Source organism: Triturus cristatus, chromosome 6 (assembly GCF_964204655.1).
Source record: "Triturus cristatus chromosome 6, aTriCri1.1, whole genome shotgun sequence".
NCBI classification, from domain to species: Eukaryota; Metazoa; Chordata; class Amphibia; order Caudata; family Salamandridae; genus Triturus; species Triturus cristatus.
The window spans coordinates 218,532,654-218,552,770 of NC_140589.1; the positions used below are offsets into that span (position 1 = coordinate 218,532,654).

A 20,117-nucleotide genomic window follows, 5' to 3' on the forward strand; every position below is an offset into this window, starting at 1 on the left:
ACCAGTTACCTATACAGTAATTCTAAGATCCCCATACACATCCACTCATTCACCAACAGTCCTATACAGTCACTCATACATGTACTCACTCATCATATGTACTCATACACCTATACATCCTGTTACACAATGCCACTCATCCATAGAGGTACTCACACACATAGTCACTCATGCTAATAAAGAATCAAACATACATTTACTTGCATATACAGTTATACACACACCACCACACTTACTTCTACGGAAACTTACACATACTTAGTCTTTTAAACAAAGAGTTTAAAGGCACCAATTATGGCACATGCACGGACCCCACTGAAGGGTGAAAATTGGACTACAGCCCCCAGCATACCTCACCGGAGAGAGTACGCAATTAATGGACTATAAATGACAGCTGTGGTTAAATCCGTCACGTGCTGCCTATTGCCCCATGAGGAAGAAGCAGGAGCTTTGAAACGCGTCGGGGGAGGCTTTAAGAAACCGGACATAATGTGCAGCTTCTGAAAATAAATGGTTTTGCAAACTTTCACCAGCGGAGTGGCGTCCTTATGTTCAGAGGCACCTTGGCATGATGTTTGACGCGGCGGCCTCAGCCGCGGAGGATGCACCACCCGGCAGGAATTACCGCAACGGGACTGTATGGCGGGGATTGCTCTGCCTGTTTACAGCACTGGTGAATTTTAAATTGGGTTGCTGCAGATGATGCCTGGAGCCCACTGGAGGGCTGCAAAAAGAGTTTAAAGGCACCAATTATGGCACATGCACGGACCCCACTGAAGGGTGAAAATTGGACTACAGCCCCCAGCATACCTCACCGGAGAGAGTACGCAATTAATGGACTATAAATGACAGCTGTGGTTAAATCCGTCACGTGCTGCCTATTGCCCCATGAGGAAGAAGCAGGAGCTTTGAAACGCGTCGGGGGAGGCTTTAAGAAACCGGACATAATGTGCAGCTTCTGAAAATAAATGGTTTTGCAAACTTTCACCAGCGGAGTGGCGTCCTTATGTTCAGAGGCACCTTGGCATGATGTTTGACGCGGCGGCCTCAGCCGCGGAGGATGCACCACCCGGCAGGAATTACCGCAACGGGACTGTATGGCGGGGATTGCTCTGCCTGTTTACAGCGCTGGTGAATTTTAAATTGGGTTGCTGCAGATGATGCCTGGAGCCCACTGGAGGGCTGCAAAAAGAGTTTAAAGGCACCAATTATGGCACATGCACGGACCCCACTGAAGGGTGAAAATTGGACTACAGCCCCCAGCATACCTCACCGGAGAGAGTACGCAATTAATGGACTATAAATGACAGCTGTGGTTAAATCCGTCACGTGCTGCCTATTGCCCCATGAGGAAGAAGCAGGAGCTTTGAAACGCGTCGGGGAGGCTTTAAGAAACCGGACATAATGTGCAGCTTCTGAAAATAAATGGTTTTGCAAACTTTCACCAGCGGAGTGGCGTCCTTATGTTCAGAGGCACCTTGGCATGATGTTTGACGCGGCGGCCTCAGCCGCGGAGGATGCACCACCCGGCAGGAATTACCGCAACGGGACTGTATGGCGGGGATTGCTCTGCCTGTTTACAGCGCTGGTGAATTTTAAATTGGGTTGCTGCAGATGATGCCTGGAGCCCACTGGAGGGCTGCAAAAAGAGTTTAAAGGCACCAATTATGGCACATGCACGGACCCCACTGAAGGGTGAAAATTGGACTACAGCCCCCAGCATACCTCACCGGAGAGAGTACGCAATTAATGGACTATAAATGACAGCTGTGGTTAAATCCGTCACGTGCTGCCTATTGCCCCATGAGGAAGAAGCAGGAGCTTTGAAACGCGTCGGTGGAGGCTTTAAGAAACTGGACATAATGTGCAGCTTCTGAAAATAAATGGTTTTGCAAACTTTCACCAGCGGAGTGGCGTCCTTATGTTCAGAGGCACCTTGGCATGATGTTTGACGCGGCGGCCTCAGCCGCGGAGGATGCACCACCCGGCAGGAATTACCGCAACGGGACTGTATGGCGGGGATTGCTCTGCCTGTTTACAGCGCTGGTGAATTTTAAATTGGGTTGCTGCAGATGATGCCTGGAGCCCACTGGAGGGCTGCAAAAAGAGTTTAAAGGCACCAATTATGGCACATGCACGGACCCCACTGAAGGGTGAAAATTGGACTACAGCCCCCAGCATACCTCACCGGAGAGAGTACGCAATTAATGGACTATAAATGACAGCTGTGGTTAAATCCGTCACGTGCTGCCTATTGCCCCATGAGGAAGAAGCAGGAGCTTTGAAACGCGTCGGTGGAGGCTTTAAGAAACCGGACATAATGTGCAGCTTCTGAAAATAAATGGTTTTGCAAACTTTCACCAGCGGAGTGGCGTCCTTATGTTCAGAGGCACCTTGGCATGATGTTTGACGCGGCGGCCTCAGCCGCGGAGGATGCACCACCCGGCAGGAATTACCGCAACGGGACTGTATCGCGGGGATTGCTCTGCCTGTTTACAGCGCTGGTGAATTTTAAATTGGGTTGCTGCAGATGATGCCTGGAGCCCACTGGAGGGCTGCAAAAAGAGTTTAAAGGCACCAATTATGGCACATGCACGGACCCCACTGAAGGGTGAAAATTGGACTACAGCCCCCAGCATACCTCACCGGAGAGAGTACGCAATTAATGGACTATAAATGACAGCTGTGGTTAAATCCGTCACGTGCTGCCTATTGCCCCATGAGGAAGAAGCAGGAGCTTTGAAACGCGTCGGGGGAGGCTTTAAGAAACCGGACATAATGTGCAGCTTCTGAAAATAAATGGTTTTGCAAACTTTCACCAGCGGAGTGGCGTCCTTATGTTCAGAGGCACCTTGGCATGATGTTTGACGCGGCGGCCTCAGCCGCGGAGGATGCACCACCCGGCAGGAATTACCGCAACGGGACTGTATGGCGGGGATTGCTCTGCCTGTTTACAGCGCTGGTGAATTTTAAATTGGGTTGCTGCAGATGATGCCTGGAGCCCACTGGAGGGCTGCAAAAAGAGTTTAAAGGCACCAATTATGGCACATGCACGGACCCCACTGAAGGGTGAAAATTGGACTACAGCCCCCAGCATACCTCACCGGAGAGAGTACGCAATTAATGGACTATAAATGACAGCTGTGGTTAAATCCGTCACGTGCTGCCTATTGCCCCATGAGGAAGAAGCAGGAGCTTTGAAACGCGTCGGGGGAGGCTTTAAGAAACCGGACATAATGTGCAGCTTCTGAAAATAAATGGTTTTGCAAACTTTCACCAGCGGAGTGGCGTCCTTATGTTCAGAGGCACCTTGGCATGATGTTTGACGCGGCGGCCTCAGCCGCGGAGGATGCACCACCCGGCAGGAATTACCGCAACGGGACTGTATGGCGGGGATTGCTCTGCCTGTTTACAGCGCTGGTGAATTTTAAATTGGGTTGCTGCAGATGATGCCTGGAGCCCACTGGAGGGCTGCAAAAAGAGTTTAAAGGCACCAATTATGGCACATGCACGGACCCCACTGAAGGGTGAAAATTGGACTACAGCCCCCAGCATACCTCACCGGAGAGAGTACGCAATTAATGGACTATAAATGACAGCTGTGGTTAAATCCGTCACGTGCTGCCTATTGCCCCATGAGGAAGAAGCAGGAGCTTTGAAACGCGTCGGGGGAGGCTTTAAGAAACCGGACATAATGTGCAGCTTCTGAAAATAAATGGTTTTGCAAACTTCCACCAGCGGAGTGGCGTCCTTATGTTCAGAGGCACCTTGGCATGATGTTTGACGCGGCGGCCTCAGCCGCGGAGGATGCACCACCCGGCAGGAATTACCGCAACGGGACTGTATGGCGGGGATTGCTCTGCCTGTTTACAGCGCTGGTGAATTTTAAATTGGGTTGCTGCAGATGATGCCTGGAGCCCACTGGAGGGCTGCAAAAAGAGTTTAAAGGCACCAATTATGGCACATGCACGGACCCCACTGAAGGGTGAAAATTGGACTACAGCCCCCAGCATACCTCACCGGAGAGAGTACGCAATTAATGGACTATAAATGACAGCTGTGGTTAAATCCGTCACGTGCTGCCTATTGCCCCATGAGGAAGAAGCAGGAGCTTTGAAACGCGTCGGGGGAGGCTTTAAGAAACCGGACATAATGTGCAGCTTCTGAAAATAAATGGTTTTGCAAACTTTCACCAGCGGAGTGGCGTCCTTATGTTCAGAGGCACCTTGGCATGATGTTTGACGCGGCGGCCTCAGCCGCGGAGGATGCACCACCCGGCAGGAATTACCGCAACGGGACTGTATGGCGGGGATTGCTCTGCCTGTTTACAGCGCTGGTGAATTTTAAATTGGGTTGCTGCAGATGATGCCTGGAGCCCACTGGAGGGCTGCAAAAAGAGTTTAAAGGCACCAATTATGGCACATGCACGGACCCCACTGAAGGGTGAAAATTGGACTACAGCCCCCAGCATACCTCACCGGAGAGAGTACGCAATTAATGGACTATAAATGACAGCTGTGGTTAAATCCGTCACGTGCTGCCTATTGCCCCATGAGGAAGAAGCAGGAGCTTTGAAACGCGTCGGGGGAGGCTTTAAGAAACCGGACATAATGTGCAGCTTCTGAAAATAAATGGTTTTGCAAACTTTCACCAGCGGAGTGGCGTCCTTATGTTCAGAGGCACCTTGGCATGATATATTACCTACTGGCGGTCGCCAGTAGGTAGATATAGTTAGGACCCTGTTTCCATAGGAAATCCGCAACATTCTATTTGGAATAACTCTGGCGCCGGTCGACGAATCCTCGCGAAATTTTCAAAATAGGTGGGGCGCTACGCTCCGCTCCTACCCTGAAAGTCTCGGGGGGATTCGTCAAGCAGGGGCCGAGAAAAAAGGGGGGTCCCAAAACGCGTTTTCCCCATGCATTTTTCCATAGGACGTTTAGACACAGCTACAGCCCGAACGGCTGAACAGAATTACTTGAAATTTGGCAGAGAGGTAGCCAGAAGGTCAGGGAAGTGCCTTTTGCAGGTCTGGTGTAAATCTGTTCAGTATTTCCTGAGAAAATAGCATTTAAAAGCATATATATATGTGGGCGGAGCCTAACCACACATCTCATCCTGAGATCTGATTGGCTGTCAGCACTTCATCCAAGAAGTGTTGGCAGCCATCTTGGGACTAATATACATGATAGCACCTCATTAAAAAGCATTGCAGTTAATAGAAGGTTTTAAGACTTTAGTTACATTATAAATCATTTGTTGATGGTACCATACTCATTTTAGGAATTGTGGTATGTTCTAAGGTGATTTCACCATGTGAAAAAGCCTTCTGCTGGGATATCATGATTGAGAGAAAAATATTTTCTCATGCTTTTACCACAGAGGTTTGGAAGGTGATCTATAGGCTAAACTGAGAGCTTATTTTCTGTAAATTCACATTATCTTTCTCAGTCATGTGAGAATGAAGTCTGACATTCTCAGTAAAACATGTACATCCAACAAGGGCAGAGACTGTCAGTTGATTCCTTTGTGTTCTACTGCAGCTTCCCAGAGTGTTCCAAAGAACTACTAGAGCGCTAACAGTCCTACTTATGATAAACGTATGGCACACCTGAAGCCATCTTGCTTGGATTAAAGTGGTAACTCTTAAAACATTTAATTTAAAAAGGAACAAAATGAGGGGGTTCATTTTTCCATAAAAAGTATGATTAGTGCTGCAGAAAGAAAAATTAGGGCACATTTTGAGTGACTTCTCAAATCCTCTTCTATTTCATTAAAAAATTCTGACATGCAGACTGAAACATGCACTTTCAATACCAGCAGCAGTTTTCCCTGGTGAGCAGTAGCTTTACTACAGTGATCTAATGAGCAAAAAGAGTGCTAACATTCTGAATTTATGGCAAATGTGTGACACATCTGAATGCCTTCTTGATGGAATCAAAGTAAAAAACTGAAAGTATTTCCTACTGAGGAGACTGCAGTAAATGAGGAAATTAGGAAACTTCATAACAAATAAGTCTCCCAAGATGGCCACCAGAGACAAAAGAGCCCAAATGTAGCCCAAATATCACCCAGATGTAGCCCAAGTATAGCCCAATGACAGAATGTCCCAGAATGTTCTTAAAAACAACTAGAGCGCTTACTGTCTTCATTATGACAAAAGTAAGGCACACCTGAAGCCATCTTGATTGGAATAAACTGGTAACACTTAAAACATTTAATTTAAAAAGGAACACAATGAGGAGGTTCATTTTGCCATAGAAATTATGATTAATGCTGAAGAAAGAAAATGAGGGCACATTTTGAGTGACTTCTCAAATCCTCTTCTATTTCATTAAAAAATTCTGACATGCAGACTGAAACATGCACTTTTAATACCAGGAGCAGACTTCCATGGTGCAGTAGTTTTACTACAGTGATCTAATGAGCAACTAGAGTGCTAACATTCAGAATTTATGGAAAATGTGTGACATATCTGAATACCTTCATGATGGAATCAAAGTAAAAAACTGAAAGCATTTCCTACTGAGGAGACTGCAGTACATGAGGAAATTAGGAAACTTCATAACAAATAAATCTCCCAAGATGGCCACCGGAGACAAAAGAGCCCAAATGTAGCCCAAAATCACCCAGATGTAGCCCAAATATAGCCCAATGACAGAAGTGTGCAAAACACTTATTATTTTGTGTTTTTGCAGTGTTATATAGTGCAGACTTGTCAGGTATTGGAGTGCTTTACATGAGCATTGGTTACATCACACAAGAACAAATTTATTTTGGTTGTAGACATGGGGAGACTAAGTGATTTGACCAGAATCACAGAATGTCGAGCTGAAGCAGAAACTTCAACCTGGTTCCCCAGTTGCAAAGTCTGCAGTTCTGGAAGTAACACCACATCCTCTCCCCTAAGTGCAACATTTAATCAAGTGGTCAACTGGATAAAAAAACATAAAGATAACAAATAATTTAAAAGTGCTTTGTCGCTATTTGAAAACTCAGAAAATATGTCCTTATTTTAGTCTTTTAGAGCACTAACCATAATTTTGATGCCAATAAGACCCTCTCATATATGTAATTTCTAAAGGAAATGCTCTAGGTATTACAGTTTTGATTACATCAAGATGATGTCAGGCGTTCCACACTTTTGTAATAAATATAGAATGTTAGCAATCTAGTTGTTCATTAGGATACTGTTGAGAGGCAGAGGCCAGGGGCACGGACTCTGAAAATTGAAGGCAGGTAGGAGGGTGCAAAGGCAACAATTTAACCACACTGAGCAGGCAGGAAGGGCCGTGGAAGCACAACAGACTATGGAGGGCAGTGGAAAGGGGGGCAGGGGCAACAAACCAACAATACAGGACTTGCAAGAGAGGCTGTTGGAGGGAAGATCTATTACGGGTCAAGGAAGCTAGGGGCGGTCCCCAGATCCCCGGGAGCCACCACAGAACTGAGCAGGAGAGTGAGTCAGGGACAAAAGGGGCACCTTAATTTGAGCCGGGGTGCCTAGGAACGCTTGCTCCAAAAATGAAGAAAACAGACATATGAGACATGGAATTGGAGGCAGAATACAATGGCAGTTTAATGAGAAGATGCAACTTCCAAGAAACCGCAGAATAGAGACATAAAGTACAAAATACAGAATCCAGATAATCATACAGCTGTCATAATATTCTCTGTATCTCAATTAATGTACTGACAGAGAGAGAGAGAAAACACATCTATAAATGCATCATGAGAAACAAGTTACACCAAGGAAAATGTTACCTAGGAACACTCACGTTTACTCTTAGAGCAAGCATTCCTGCAATTACAATACAAAATCTTTTAAATGCAAAAGTAAAGAGAACAATGGTTAAACATAACATGACATTTCATATAGGTAAAATAGAATAAGATACTTCAAGCAAATCAGAGCAAGACATTTTAAGCAAAGGAAGACAAGAGCTCCCAGCTCTTGGGGAAAACCTGCACTGCCTGTTAACCTACATACAGACGGCGAGGTAGTCCGTCGATATCTGTGGGTGCTCCCTTTTTATATCATTTTGTGGGCTCCTTTGCACGCTACATCTACCTACGTATGCTACCCAAAAGCTTCGTCTGCAGATTTTACCAGACATTTCGTCATTTACCCACTTAATGCTGACAATGGACTGGGTGAAAAGGTCAGTCTCTCAGGCCAATCGCTTATCGTAAGTTCCATAGAGCAAGCAGAAAATAATGGGTATTGTACGGGAATTCAATATATTCATGTATAAAATCTCCTCAGTTCTCCTAACTTGACGCTCTGCGGTTGCCACTTCCTTAAAAGCGGGAAACCTGCCCGGGAAGCAAGTACCAGTCCAGGATGCAGCCTACTGTATGTCGACAGCTTCAGGGGGATGTTGAACTTTGATACCGAGCACGGAGCACTCGGGTAGGGTGGGGGCTACTAGTTTGGATCAGAAGGCCTCGCAGACCTGCCTTCAGACTGCTATACACTAAAATTGCAGAGCTATGGTCAATTTAACAAAGAGGCCTACATATTGAACAGAAGGGCCTACACAGGGGTTTTATGCTGGCTGAGTGGTAAGAATGTCTCAGGATAATTATATAGCAACACAGGACCCGCTGGTCAATTTAATACGGCCTACAAATGCAGCTGGCAGGGCAAGGACAAGGGTCTCATACTTCAGGTGTGGACAGAACGGGCCAGGGGCCCCCTGTGATACAAAATCTACCCTCCTTCAAGGCTGTGGCAATGTAATAGACCATTGTGGGCAGAAGGAAGAGGCAATGGTAGTACAACCATACATGCCAACAGACCCGATTCAGCCAGGAAACGTCCAATGTTTTTAAGCTCAAATGGGCTTTATTTGATCTGTCTCCTGTCTACAATATCCTCTTTTTCAATGTAACTCAAAAGGGAAAATCAATACCCCAGTTCTTTTTCAAAATCTCCCTCTTACCAAGTTCAAAATGTTCGCAAGTATGGTACATTGGATCATGGAAGGAAATGGGATAGGGACATGGACTTGGATAACAGAGGACAGGAGGGACATGGAGAGGTGCACCAAACTGACCCTGCAGGGCAGGCATCAGGGTTTGCAGCAGCACAATACACCACACAGGGCATGCAGGACGGGAGTGCAGCACAACAATCCATAGAAAGCAAGAGGGAGGGGACAGGACCATGCACATGGACAACAGAGAACAGAGGGGCAAGAGGCAATGGTAGCTAGCTGACGATAATGGACAGACAGGAGAGAAAGCTGCAGTATAACAGACCATAAAGGGCAGGAGGGACGGATCAGGGGCATTACAATGGAACAGACAAGCCAGGAGGGAGGGAGTAGGGCTGGGGGCAAGGGGGCAGGGCAGGAGCAGCAAGATAGCCATGGAGGTCAGGCAGGATGGGCACTAGAAGCAAGACACACCATGAAGAGCAACAGTGAGACTGTGATGGCATACACACACACCATGGAGGGAAGGTGGGAGGGGGTCAGGGGCAGCTAACTGACCACACAGGGAAGGTGGGAGGGGCCATGGCAGCACAGAAGACCATGCATGGCAAGTGGGAGGGTTAGTGGCAGCACAATGGCTATGATGGGCAAGAAGGAGGGTGGAGGGGCATGCACAAAGGACGATGGAGGATAGAAGGAAGGGTCAGGACCTGTGCACAGACAAGAAAGTTCAGGGGAAGGGACCTCACAACAGACCACACGGGGCAGGCAGGAGGAGCAGTTGCAGCACAACAGACCAGGGAGGGCAGAAGGGTGTGGCAGTACAATGGACCATGTAGGACAGGAGGAAGAGGATAGGGGCATGGCATGTGGACAGGCAGGGTGGAGGTGGCAGGGACAGGTTACAGTCATCTGACAATGCTAGGCAGGTGGGAGGGGAGTGGCAGCTCAACAGAACACTCAGAGTAGATAGGAGTGGCAGGTCCATGGGACATGGTGGGCAAAAAGGATGGAGCAGGGGCATGCACAAAGACATCGGAGGGCAGGGGGAAGGAGAATAGGGGCAGCAAGCTAAGCACAGAGTTTAAGCAGGAGGTCAATGATGGGGCATAGAATTGGGCAATGGAGGGCAGGAGGAGTGGACTGGTACATCATACTAAATTGAGGGCAGTGGCAGCACATCAGACCATGCATGGCAGGAGGGAGGAGGCTAGTCCATGGATTCACACAACAGAGGATAGGGAGGAAGGGGATGGGGCAGCAAGCTAACTGTTCAGAGAAGGCGGGTATTAGGAACTTTATTGTTTTTAAAACATTGTGTCTGTGCGAACTACTTAAAATATGAACAAGTATGCAGCATAATCTCACTTTTATTCAGGAAGAAGAGGACGTTTGTGACTGTGACTCCGGGCTCACTTGGCAGAAACACCCCCTGACCCTCCACCCCCTATCGCAAAATGTAATGCCCGTGAAAAGGGTAGGTGAACACAGTGTTATATAGAACATAGTCCTGAGAGCACGATTGAAAATGAAAACTAGATATAGTGTATGGTATAAACTATGCACCAAAAAGTGTGATATAAGATGAACCGGGCGTGAAATATAATATACAATACATTGTGCGCAATGACAGATTCATGGGAGAGCGCGAGATAGCACAGGCACTAGCGCGTGCTATGCGATATGCGCCTTGGAGTGTAATATGCACAGGGCAGTGTTGTGTAACCTAACTAGTCTCTAAAGTTGTAATATAAAATATGTGCTGGGGAGTGTAACGTTGCATATGCACTGTGACAAAGATATGGATCCCAGATTGTAATATGTATGGCATAGCACTGTGCGTTATAACATAGGCATCGAGAAAGGCACGTTAGATGGGGCAATATAACCCGTGCGAAGACAAGTGTGGCATGACATATTCACGGGGTGGTGTTACAGTGCACATGGGCTAGAGAGTGTCATAGCATATGCACTAGCTAGTGGAATACAACACAGAGGTGTGTGGCACTCGGCAGGCAATGGTGGGTGTAACACAGCATTGGGCTCTGTCAGGAGCACGCTGTGACTCTCAAGTGATGTTCGTCCCCTTTCCAGAGAGTAAAATAAAAAGTATTACACATCCGGCAGTGGATGTGTGTTTTATTAACCGTGAGGGGGGTTTCTTGCATAGTTTTGGTCGAATTTTTGTCGAATCCCCTTTGAATGGCTTGGTGTGCATGTGTATTAAATGTGCCCGTCAATAGCTACCCATGTTTGTATAAATAAACGACAAGGGTGTCTACCAGGATTAGGCACGGTAGGGCATCAGACATGTCAGAGCTTCACTAGTGGTGTAAATACATTCCACGTGGATTCATTGCATGCATAGTCGCCTTTTAATGAATATCACGCAAATCGTCATGGTGATAGGTACGTACGGTTTGTCCAGCATGTCCTAGGTGTGTCTATAAATATATATTTTTTAAAAATAATAAAAAACAGTGGCCGGCCCTGGGGATTGGGGTCAAAAAAATATAATTAGGAGACTGGCCCTGGGGGATGGGGTCATCAGGGCCAATAAATTAGAATAAGAAGGGGAACCAAACAGCCCCCCTTCTTAAAAAACTAAAATAAATAAAAGACTGGCATCGTGCCGGAGGCCATGCCCCCTCCGTGCAGCACTCTGCAAACGCGCCCCCAACAGGCATCTCCAGTATGCGCCAGGGAGCTGCGCTGCAGCCAGGTGTTCTGAGGCCAAGCCCCTTTTTACACCTCTCTGCAACGCAGCTCTGTGGCGCTTACTGGAGGTACCTAGTGGTCTAGTTTGACCCTAGGGACCCTTAGGATTCAGGGGGACTTAATCTCTCAACTTAGAACAGCCACAGGGCGCGTTTACACAGTGGTGAAGGGAGGGGACGGGGCCTGAGGTGACGTGTGCAAACACGCACTATGGCACGTTTTAAATTGGGGATATAATTTCCCTTCAATACTGAGGGCCCCTGGGGGCTAACTAGCCCACCAAGTGCTTCCAGTAAGCGCCACTGAGCTGCATTGCAGAGAGGTGGTCCAGGCCGTGCCACTTTTTACACCTCTCTGCAACGCAGCTCTGTGGCACTTACTGGAGGTACCTAGTGGGCTAGTTGGACCCTAGGGACCCTCAGGATTCAAATGAACTTAATCTCCCAACTAAAAATGGACACACAGTGGTGAAGGGAGGGGACGGGGCCTGAGTTAACGTGTGCAAAAACGCCCTGTGGCCTGTTTTAAGAGGTAGTTTTAATCCCCATGCCCTATTATACACTAGGGGCTTACAGAGGAGGTCATGCTAATCACAGGGGGACCCCAACGCATAATGTTCCCTAGTGTATGTAGGTGTTTTCACTGTATTCTAAGTGTCTTTTAACAGAGCACTGGCTCTAGGACTGGTTAGTCAGACTCAGTTACCACCAGTATCCGTCTGAAAAAGTTGAGGGTACAGGATGATTTTGCAACAAGGCTTCTTTCTGCTCTTCTTTTTGTTCTTTCTGCACGTTATCCTTCTTCCTGCACTTATCTTCGTTTTTGAGGACTTCTGTTGCTTCTTTCTGCACTTCTTTTGTTTCTTTCTGTGCATTTTTTCTTCTTTCTTCACATGTCCTATCTCTGTAGGCATAGTTAGAAATTAGCATTTAAAAAACCTTTGAAATTCACAGAAAAAACCATAGGTTTCAGGCACGTTATAGTTAGGAATTAGCATTTAAAAAACCTCAGAAATTCACTGAAAAAACCATAGGTTTCAGGGGTGTTATAGTTAGCTGGACTTTTCACTTGTACAAAACCATTGAAATTCCCCCGTTATAGTTAGTTCAGCTAACTATAACTCGCGCGCCCGCAATGCACTGCTGATGACGTCACATATTACATCACTCATGACATGGTCAGTGACATCACTCATGACATCACTGATGACATCTCAAATGACATCACTGATGACATCACTGATGACATTATCCTTGTGATAGAGTGGCAGACCTCCTCTTCCCCTAATATAACCTTTGATACACACATTCAAAAATAGAAATTAAAATTTTAAAAACAATGGACATTCCAATACCAGTTACCTATACAGTAATTCTAAGATCCACATACACATCCACTCATTCACCAACAGTCCTATACAGTCACTCATACATGTACTCACTCATCATATGTACTCATACACCTATACATCCTGTTACACAATGCCACTCATCCATAGAGGTACTCACACACATAGTCACTCATGCTAATAAAGAATCAAACATACATTTACTTGCATATACAGTTATACACACACCACCACACTTACTTCTACGGAAACTTACACATACTTAGTCTTTTAAACAAAGAGTTTAAAGGCACCAATTATGGCACATGCACGGACCCCACTGAAGGGTGAAAATTGGACTACAGCCCCCAGCATACCTCACCGGAGAGAGTACGCAATTAATGGACTATAAATGACAGCTGTGGTTAAATCCGTCACGTGCTGCCTATTGCCCCATGAGGAAGAAGCAGGAGCTTTGAAACGCGTCGGGGGAGGCTTTAAGAAACCGGACATAATGTGCAGCTTCTGAAAATAAATGGTTTTGCAAACTTTCACCAGCGGAGTGGCGTCCTTATGTTCAGAGGCACCTTGGCATGATGTTTGACGCGGCGGCCTCAGCCGCGGAGGATGCACCACCCGGCAGGAATTACCGCAACGGGACTGTATGGCGGGGATTGCTCTGCCTGTTTACAGCGCTGGTGAATTTTAAATTGGGTTGCTGCAGATGATGCCTGGAGCCCACTGGAGGGCTGCAAAAAGAGTTTAAAGGCACCAATTATGGCACATGCACGGACCCCACTGAAGGGTGAAAATTGGACTACAGCCCCCAGCATACCTCACCGGAGAGAGTACGCAATTAATGGACTATAAATGACAGCTGTGGTTAAATCCGTCACGTGCTGCCTATTGCCCCATGAGGAAGAAGCAGGAGCTTTGAAACGCGTCGGGGGAGGCTTTAAGAAACCGGACATAATGTGCAGCTTCTGAAAATAAATGGTTTTGCAAACTTTCACCAGCGGAGTGGCGTCCTTATGTTCAGAGGCACCTTGGCATGATATATATATATATATATATATATATATATATTCACTGAAAAAACCATAGGTTTCAGGGGCGTTATAGTTAGCTGGACTTTTCACTCGTACAAAACCATTGAAATTCCCCCGTTATAGTTAGTTCAGCTAACTATAACTCGTGCGCCCGCAGTGCACTGCTGATGACATCACATATTACATCACTCATGACATGGTCAGTGACATCACTCATGATATCACTGATAACATCTCAAATGACATCACTGATGACATCACTGATGACATCATCCAGTGAATGTGTGTTTTTCTGAAAATTACATATGTTTTATATATGTATATCTCAAGGTCGATGGAAGAATAAATGGGTATATAAGTGTCTAAATGGATGATTTGTTTTTGAAAAATTGATTGTATAACTGACTGATTAAGTGTATCTTAGTAAATACATGGCTTAGTGAGTAATGTTTAAATATGTAAATATCTGTATCAGTCTCTCACTTTGTGTATAAGTGGCTGCATGGGTTGGTGAGTAGCTACATGAGTGTCTATATAGGTTATTAGTTGGTTTTTTGAGTATCAGTATGAGTGTCTGTATGGTTCGGTGGGGGTATTACGTGCATAGGTGCATGAATGAGTGACTCACTGTTTGTATGTGTTGAAGACAGCATGTGTGCAGGACTGTATGGGTGGATGAGTGTGTGCATGGGTATGTTAGTGAGTGAATGACTGTCTCAATAGTGTCTTTATGAGTAACTACATATGTTTTAAACTAGTATATGTGACTATTGGTGTATATAAGTGAGTATATGTGAGAGTGAGAGATTGAAAGAGTTCCTGTATGAATAAGTATGTGTTTCTATAAGTGATTGTTTAAAAGACTAAGTATGTGTAAGTTTCTGTAGAATTAAGTGTGGTGGTGTGTGTATAACTGTATATGCAAGTAAATGGATGTTTGATTCTTTATTAGCATGAGTGACTATGTGTGTGAGTAACTCTATGGATGAGTGGCGTTGTGTAACAGGATGTATAGGTGTATGAGTACATATGAGTGACTGTATAGGACTGTTGGTGAATGAGTGGATGTGTATGTGGATCTTAGAATTACTGAATAGGTTGTTGTAACTGGTATTGGTATGTCCATTGTTTTGAAAATTTTAGTTTCCATTTTTGAATGTGTGTATCAAAGGTTATATTAGGGGGAGAGGAGGTCTGCCACTCTATCACCAGGATGATGTCATCAGTGATGTCATCAGTAATGTCATTTGAGATGTCATCAGTGATGTCATGAGTGATGTCACTAACCATGTCATGAGTGATGTAATATGTGACGTCATCAGCAGTGCATTGCGGGCGTGCAAGTTATAGTTAGCTGAACTAACTATAAAGGGGGAATTTCAATGGTTTTGTACGAGTGAAAAGTCCAGCTAACTATAACGCCCCTGAAACCTATGGTTTTTTCAGTGAATATATATATACATAATATATATTTAAAAAAGTAGAAATTAATGAATTTATTTAAACATTATTTCCTCTGGGGTCTATTATTAGTGCCTACCTCCATTTTGTTCTATGGGAGGCCATTTGTGGTGCTAGACTTATTCCAGGTGTGAGCTATAACACACTACAAATTGCAGTTTGTGAACAGTCCATCCATAGTGAAAGAGGCTTTAAAACTCACTAGTACTAATAATCCTGTAATCCCACAGGACATATGACTACTTTTTACACACCATCTTACAACTGTCTCAAGTGACGTAAAGAAACTTGAGTGGGACCCCCTGCAAAGTACATGCATCGGATCCCCATGCTCTGGGCCCAGCCCAAAGCACTCTGGTGATGGGTTCTGCCAGTGTTGGAGGGGGCCCCCAGAGCTTGTGGGCCACCCCTGCACTTCAGGTGCTGTGGGAGTTCTTGTTATGCCACTAACAGTCTCTGCAGCCACTCTAGAGCCCTTACATGCATCCAAAACATAACACGTGACACCTTGACCAAGGATGGGCATGAGTACAAGACCACTGGTACAACATACAAACAAGATTAATACACAAGATACCCCAGTTTGATAGCATGTACTTTAAAAAAAAAAAAAAACATTCGATTGAATCATTATTTTGCATTTTTTCCTGATTTCAGAGAGGCTGTAAATCTTCTGTATACATGACTTTTTTGCATTGAAAACTGCTTATCAAGCCTCCTCGCTGCCTCTTTCTATTCCTTTATCCCTTCACCTTTTGCTGGCTCGTACTCTGGAGGGTGCTGTGACTAAGCATTATAGTGAAAGATAGTTAGCAAATTGCAGGTCGGTTCTCACACCATTATCAAAGAGAGACCTTTTGAAACCTCAGGGAGCGGTAGCTTACCTGCATTAGGCCGTCTTCTACACTTGTGATACGGAGTGAAATGGTTTGCAAAATGTCAAATATTGTATCCAAATGTTTAAATGTAATGTTTGCTTCAGTTATGTTTGAATTTAAAGAGTCAAGATAAGTTTCCATTTCTGAAGACGAATCCAAATTCTAAAAAAAATAGAATGTTGTTATCAATAACTTTTCCTGCATGTACATTAGATTATTAAAAATAATAATGTTGTATATTTGCCTAAAATGATCAGTTACGCTGTTTCTTATTCACAGTGAACAATCTTGTTAAAATATTTACAAGTTCAAATATAGATGGGCAAAATTAATTTTATCACTAAATTGTTTTATAGATCAGGTGTGCTATTAGATAAAACACTATGTTGATCTACAAAGGATTGCTAACCCACATCACATAACACAAGATTTGTAACACTATATCTGATAAATGTCTTCCTTTTTATAGCCACAATAGAAATCACAACCCAGTTCTGTGCCCTCTGTGTAGTGGTGTACAGTGCAGGTCTTATGTCATATTGCCCCCTGTGGAGCTTTATGGCTTGCTATGAAATCAGAACTGATGTTCCCCCAACACCCTCATGGCTGATGTTCTCCTAGCACTCTAATGACCGATGTTTCTCCAACACCCTCATGACCGATGTTAACCCAGCACCTTCATGACCGATGTTTTCCCAGCACCCTCATGACTGATGTTACCCCAGCATCCTCATGACCGATGTTGCCCAAGCACCCTCATGACTTGTGATATCCCAGCAACATTATGACTGATGCTCCCACAGCACCCTAATGGCTGATACTTCCCCAGAACCCATGTTTCCATTGCACTTGAGTAATTGCAAGCTTCCGCCAGAATCCCATGAGCCAAGGGCATGCCTTGCTCCAGCAGTTACTTGGCCTGGTTTTAATTTTTCCAATATGCATGTTCGAGCAAAAAGGATAGATTAGTTTCCTGGTTAATGGGTTCCAATGGTCTTTGCACCTGCCCTTCCTGTAAATTCATAGCAAGGGCCTGATTACGATGTCACATGGACGCGGTCCTGGGACTGACCAACCACTGGTTGGTGGTCCCGGCACCACCATTAGGATGCACCCGCACACGGTGCGGTCACATACTACCATTTCTCTATGGAAACTTGTGCTACAGCTGTAAACTGGCCGTAGCACAAGCTCCCTTGGAGAAATGGGAGATTCTGTTAATCCTTGCACTGCGTGGCAGGCACCATGATGCAGGGAATAACAGGGGGACACCATAGGTGCCCCCTCGGCCCACAACCTGAGTCCATGCCCGAAAGCCTGACATGGATACCTGTTGTAAAGCAATATCGTAATCCCGACGGCCGACGGCCGAAATGCTATTCTCAGGGATTATGGTGAGGCCTATGACTGGCCGACAGGCTACTTGAGGCCATCGGAATCCAGTAGGAATGACTGTCTGGTTTCACTTTCGACCACTGGCATTGTAATGCTGTGGTCGTAAGTGAAACCGAAGATATTGGTTGGAAGGCCTCCGAGCGTAGGCCGGCGACTTTCAAACCGACATCAAAATAGGGCCCAGAGTGTACTAACACGCGTTTCCTCCAAGGGTTCCAGGTAGCTACGTGCCCCACATGAACAAGCTACATCCGTTGAGCCTTCAAGAGGGTATATAAACCCCACCCAACTCACTCCTTGCGGAACAAGCTTCACCCTTCCCACTCAACTGAAGAATTTAGCAGGTACCTTGACATTTTTGACATGTCTCACTCCAGCACAGCTCATCTGGATCCCCAGTGACTCCCAGAGTCACTGGGGATCCAAACTACACTTGCCTGCAGCTCCTGACACTCCCGCCGTGAGGGGAACGGCTTTCTTACTCCAGCCTACCTGTGCAGCGCTGTGAGGGCAATGGCCGGAACAACACCGCAGCTTTCCCCCCACTGCCAAAGACTCCATATCCAGGTGCCCCGGGGACCATCGGCGCACCCGGGACGTCACAGCCTGAGCCCGGAGGCGCTATTAAACACCGGAACGCCTCCCGGCCCGCGGGACGTGCACGGGCAGAGCCGGGCTATGCCCGGGCAAAGGGCAGGCAATCTGTGGACGTCAGGGGCTGAAGGAGGCTGAACCGGGCCACCCCTCTAGGCCCCTTAGGAGGAGACCATATGAGCCTTGAGACTTCGACATATGTGGTAACCCCCAGGATTGACATTGATTAGTCAAAGTTTGCCCCGAAAATCTGTCTCTTATTATAAGAATTCTTTCTCGGGGCGTGTATTTTATCTTATTATCATTAATTTGCTTTTCTTTTAATTGTTCTTTGTAACTTGTGTAAAACAATTTATTATTGTCTTTATCTAGGTGGATACTTTTTGTCTAAGCCTTTATGATGAGTAGTAAGGGCATAAACAGTAAGCCCTCTGTTGCCCGCCCAATGACTAGTCAATTAGCAGCAACAACTCAACCACTCCCGAGCCTCACAGCCATTGATAAAATGCTCCAAAAAACAATAGGGGTTGTTGCAACGGCCATAGAAAACACTGAAAGGCGTCTCTCGATTACCCCTGTTATACCCCCCATTACATCTTTGGGGGACTGTTCTGTAGCCACAGGCAACCCCATTGAATTTACGTCATTTCTCATGCCCTCATTCTCTGATCTACCTTGTGCTCAGATTGACTCTGACGTAAATGTCTCAATAGAGGCTCCCTTGTCTCCACCTCCCTTGACACACATTAAGGCACTTAAATCCAATGTTAGAACGAAAAAGTCGAAATTTGTTAAGAATTCAGCTAAGAAAAGAGCATTAACATCAGTTCTTGTACAACCTGAATCGACCTCTCTTTCCCCTATCATAGGACCCCCTGTCTGGGCTACTCATTTAATAACTGATCTCCAGACACACATGGAACAGCTTATCAATAACCAATTTAAATCCTTGTCCACGAGGATTGATAAGCTAGTTTCATTGATAAATAATAAAGGCCTTGGGAGAGCCCAGTCAAACTCTGTGCTGGGGGATCTCGCCACTACAGGGGCCCCAGGAGTAACTAAGCCTGCTGTTAAAAGCCCAACTCAAGGTGTCATGCCGAAACCTATTTCAGCGCGAAGTGCCTCTGGTTTAACCATTTGTTCTAATTTGCCTTCAGCTGTAGCAGGCCCGAAACAGTCTTGCTTACTTTCTATATAAAAAACTCCCAGTACCCAGAGCATCGACCCGGGTAGGTCCCCACTTCATCCTCCCCGGAAACCTGGTGTAAATGGATCATTAAAACATCCTCCTCGCCCCAGTTACCCCCAGAGGCACCACTGTATGTGGTGGTGCTTACGGGAGTACCTGAACTGGTTGGCGAAAGAGGGGAAACTTTCCCCGAGTTAAAGAATAAGATCATCTCCTGGCTAAGCAGATATAGACCCTTAATTGGAGCTGGTCAGGGGGAGATCTTATTTGCGCGTAGAGTTAATTGGCTGGGGACTGGACCCAAAGAGATCTGTGGTGATTGCGTAATTGTTAATTTCAGGGATCCTAGAGTAGCTGAACACATACTAGCTAATGGAGGGCCTCCTAACACTGGCACGATTAACACTTCCCACCTGGGGTATTTTTATTCTCGAATTTTAACTTCGGGTAGGTCGGAACCATCCTTTTTCCACCATGGTGGTAATGAATTTGATTACAATATCTCAGTGGGCAATAGATATAGTGCATTGAGTAATGTAGACTGACTGCCAGTGCCATTGCGTG

The 20,117-nt window shown here is 45.7% G+C and overlaps 1 protein-coding gene across 4 annotated transcripts in view; it reads right to left on the reverse strand.

The window, feature by feature from the left end:
* Window positions 1-20,117, reverse strand: part of LOC146816674 (adhesion G protein-coupled receptor F5-like) — a 788,188-nt gene that overhangs the window by 149,829 nt on the left and 618,242 nt on the right. For 2 of the 4 annotated variants that reach the window (XM_085609151.1, XM_085609152.1), the window contains exon 12: window positions 16,379-16,534. The exons of the other annotated variants lie outside the window; for them this stretch is intronic. In XM_085609151.1, coding sequence (XP_085465277.1) covers window positions 16,379-16,534 — 156 coding nt within the window. The remainder of the gene's footprint in view (window positions 1-16,378; window positions 16,535-20,117) is intronic. 4 annotated transcript variants of the gene reach the window in all.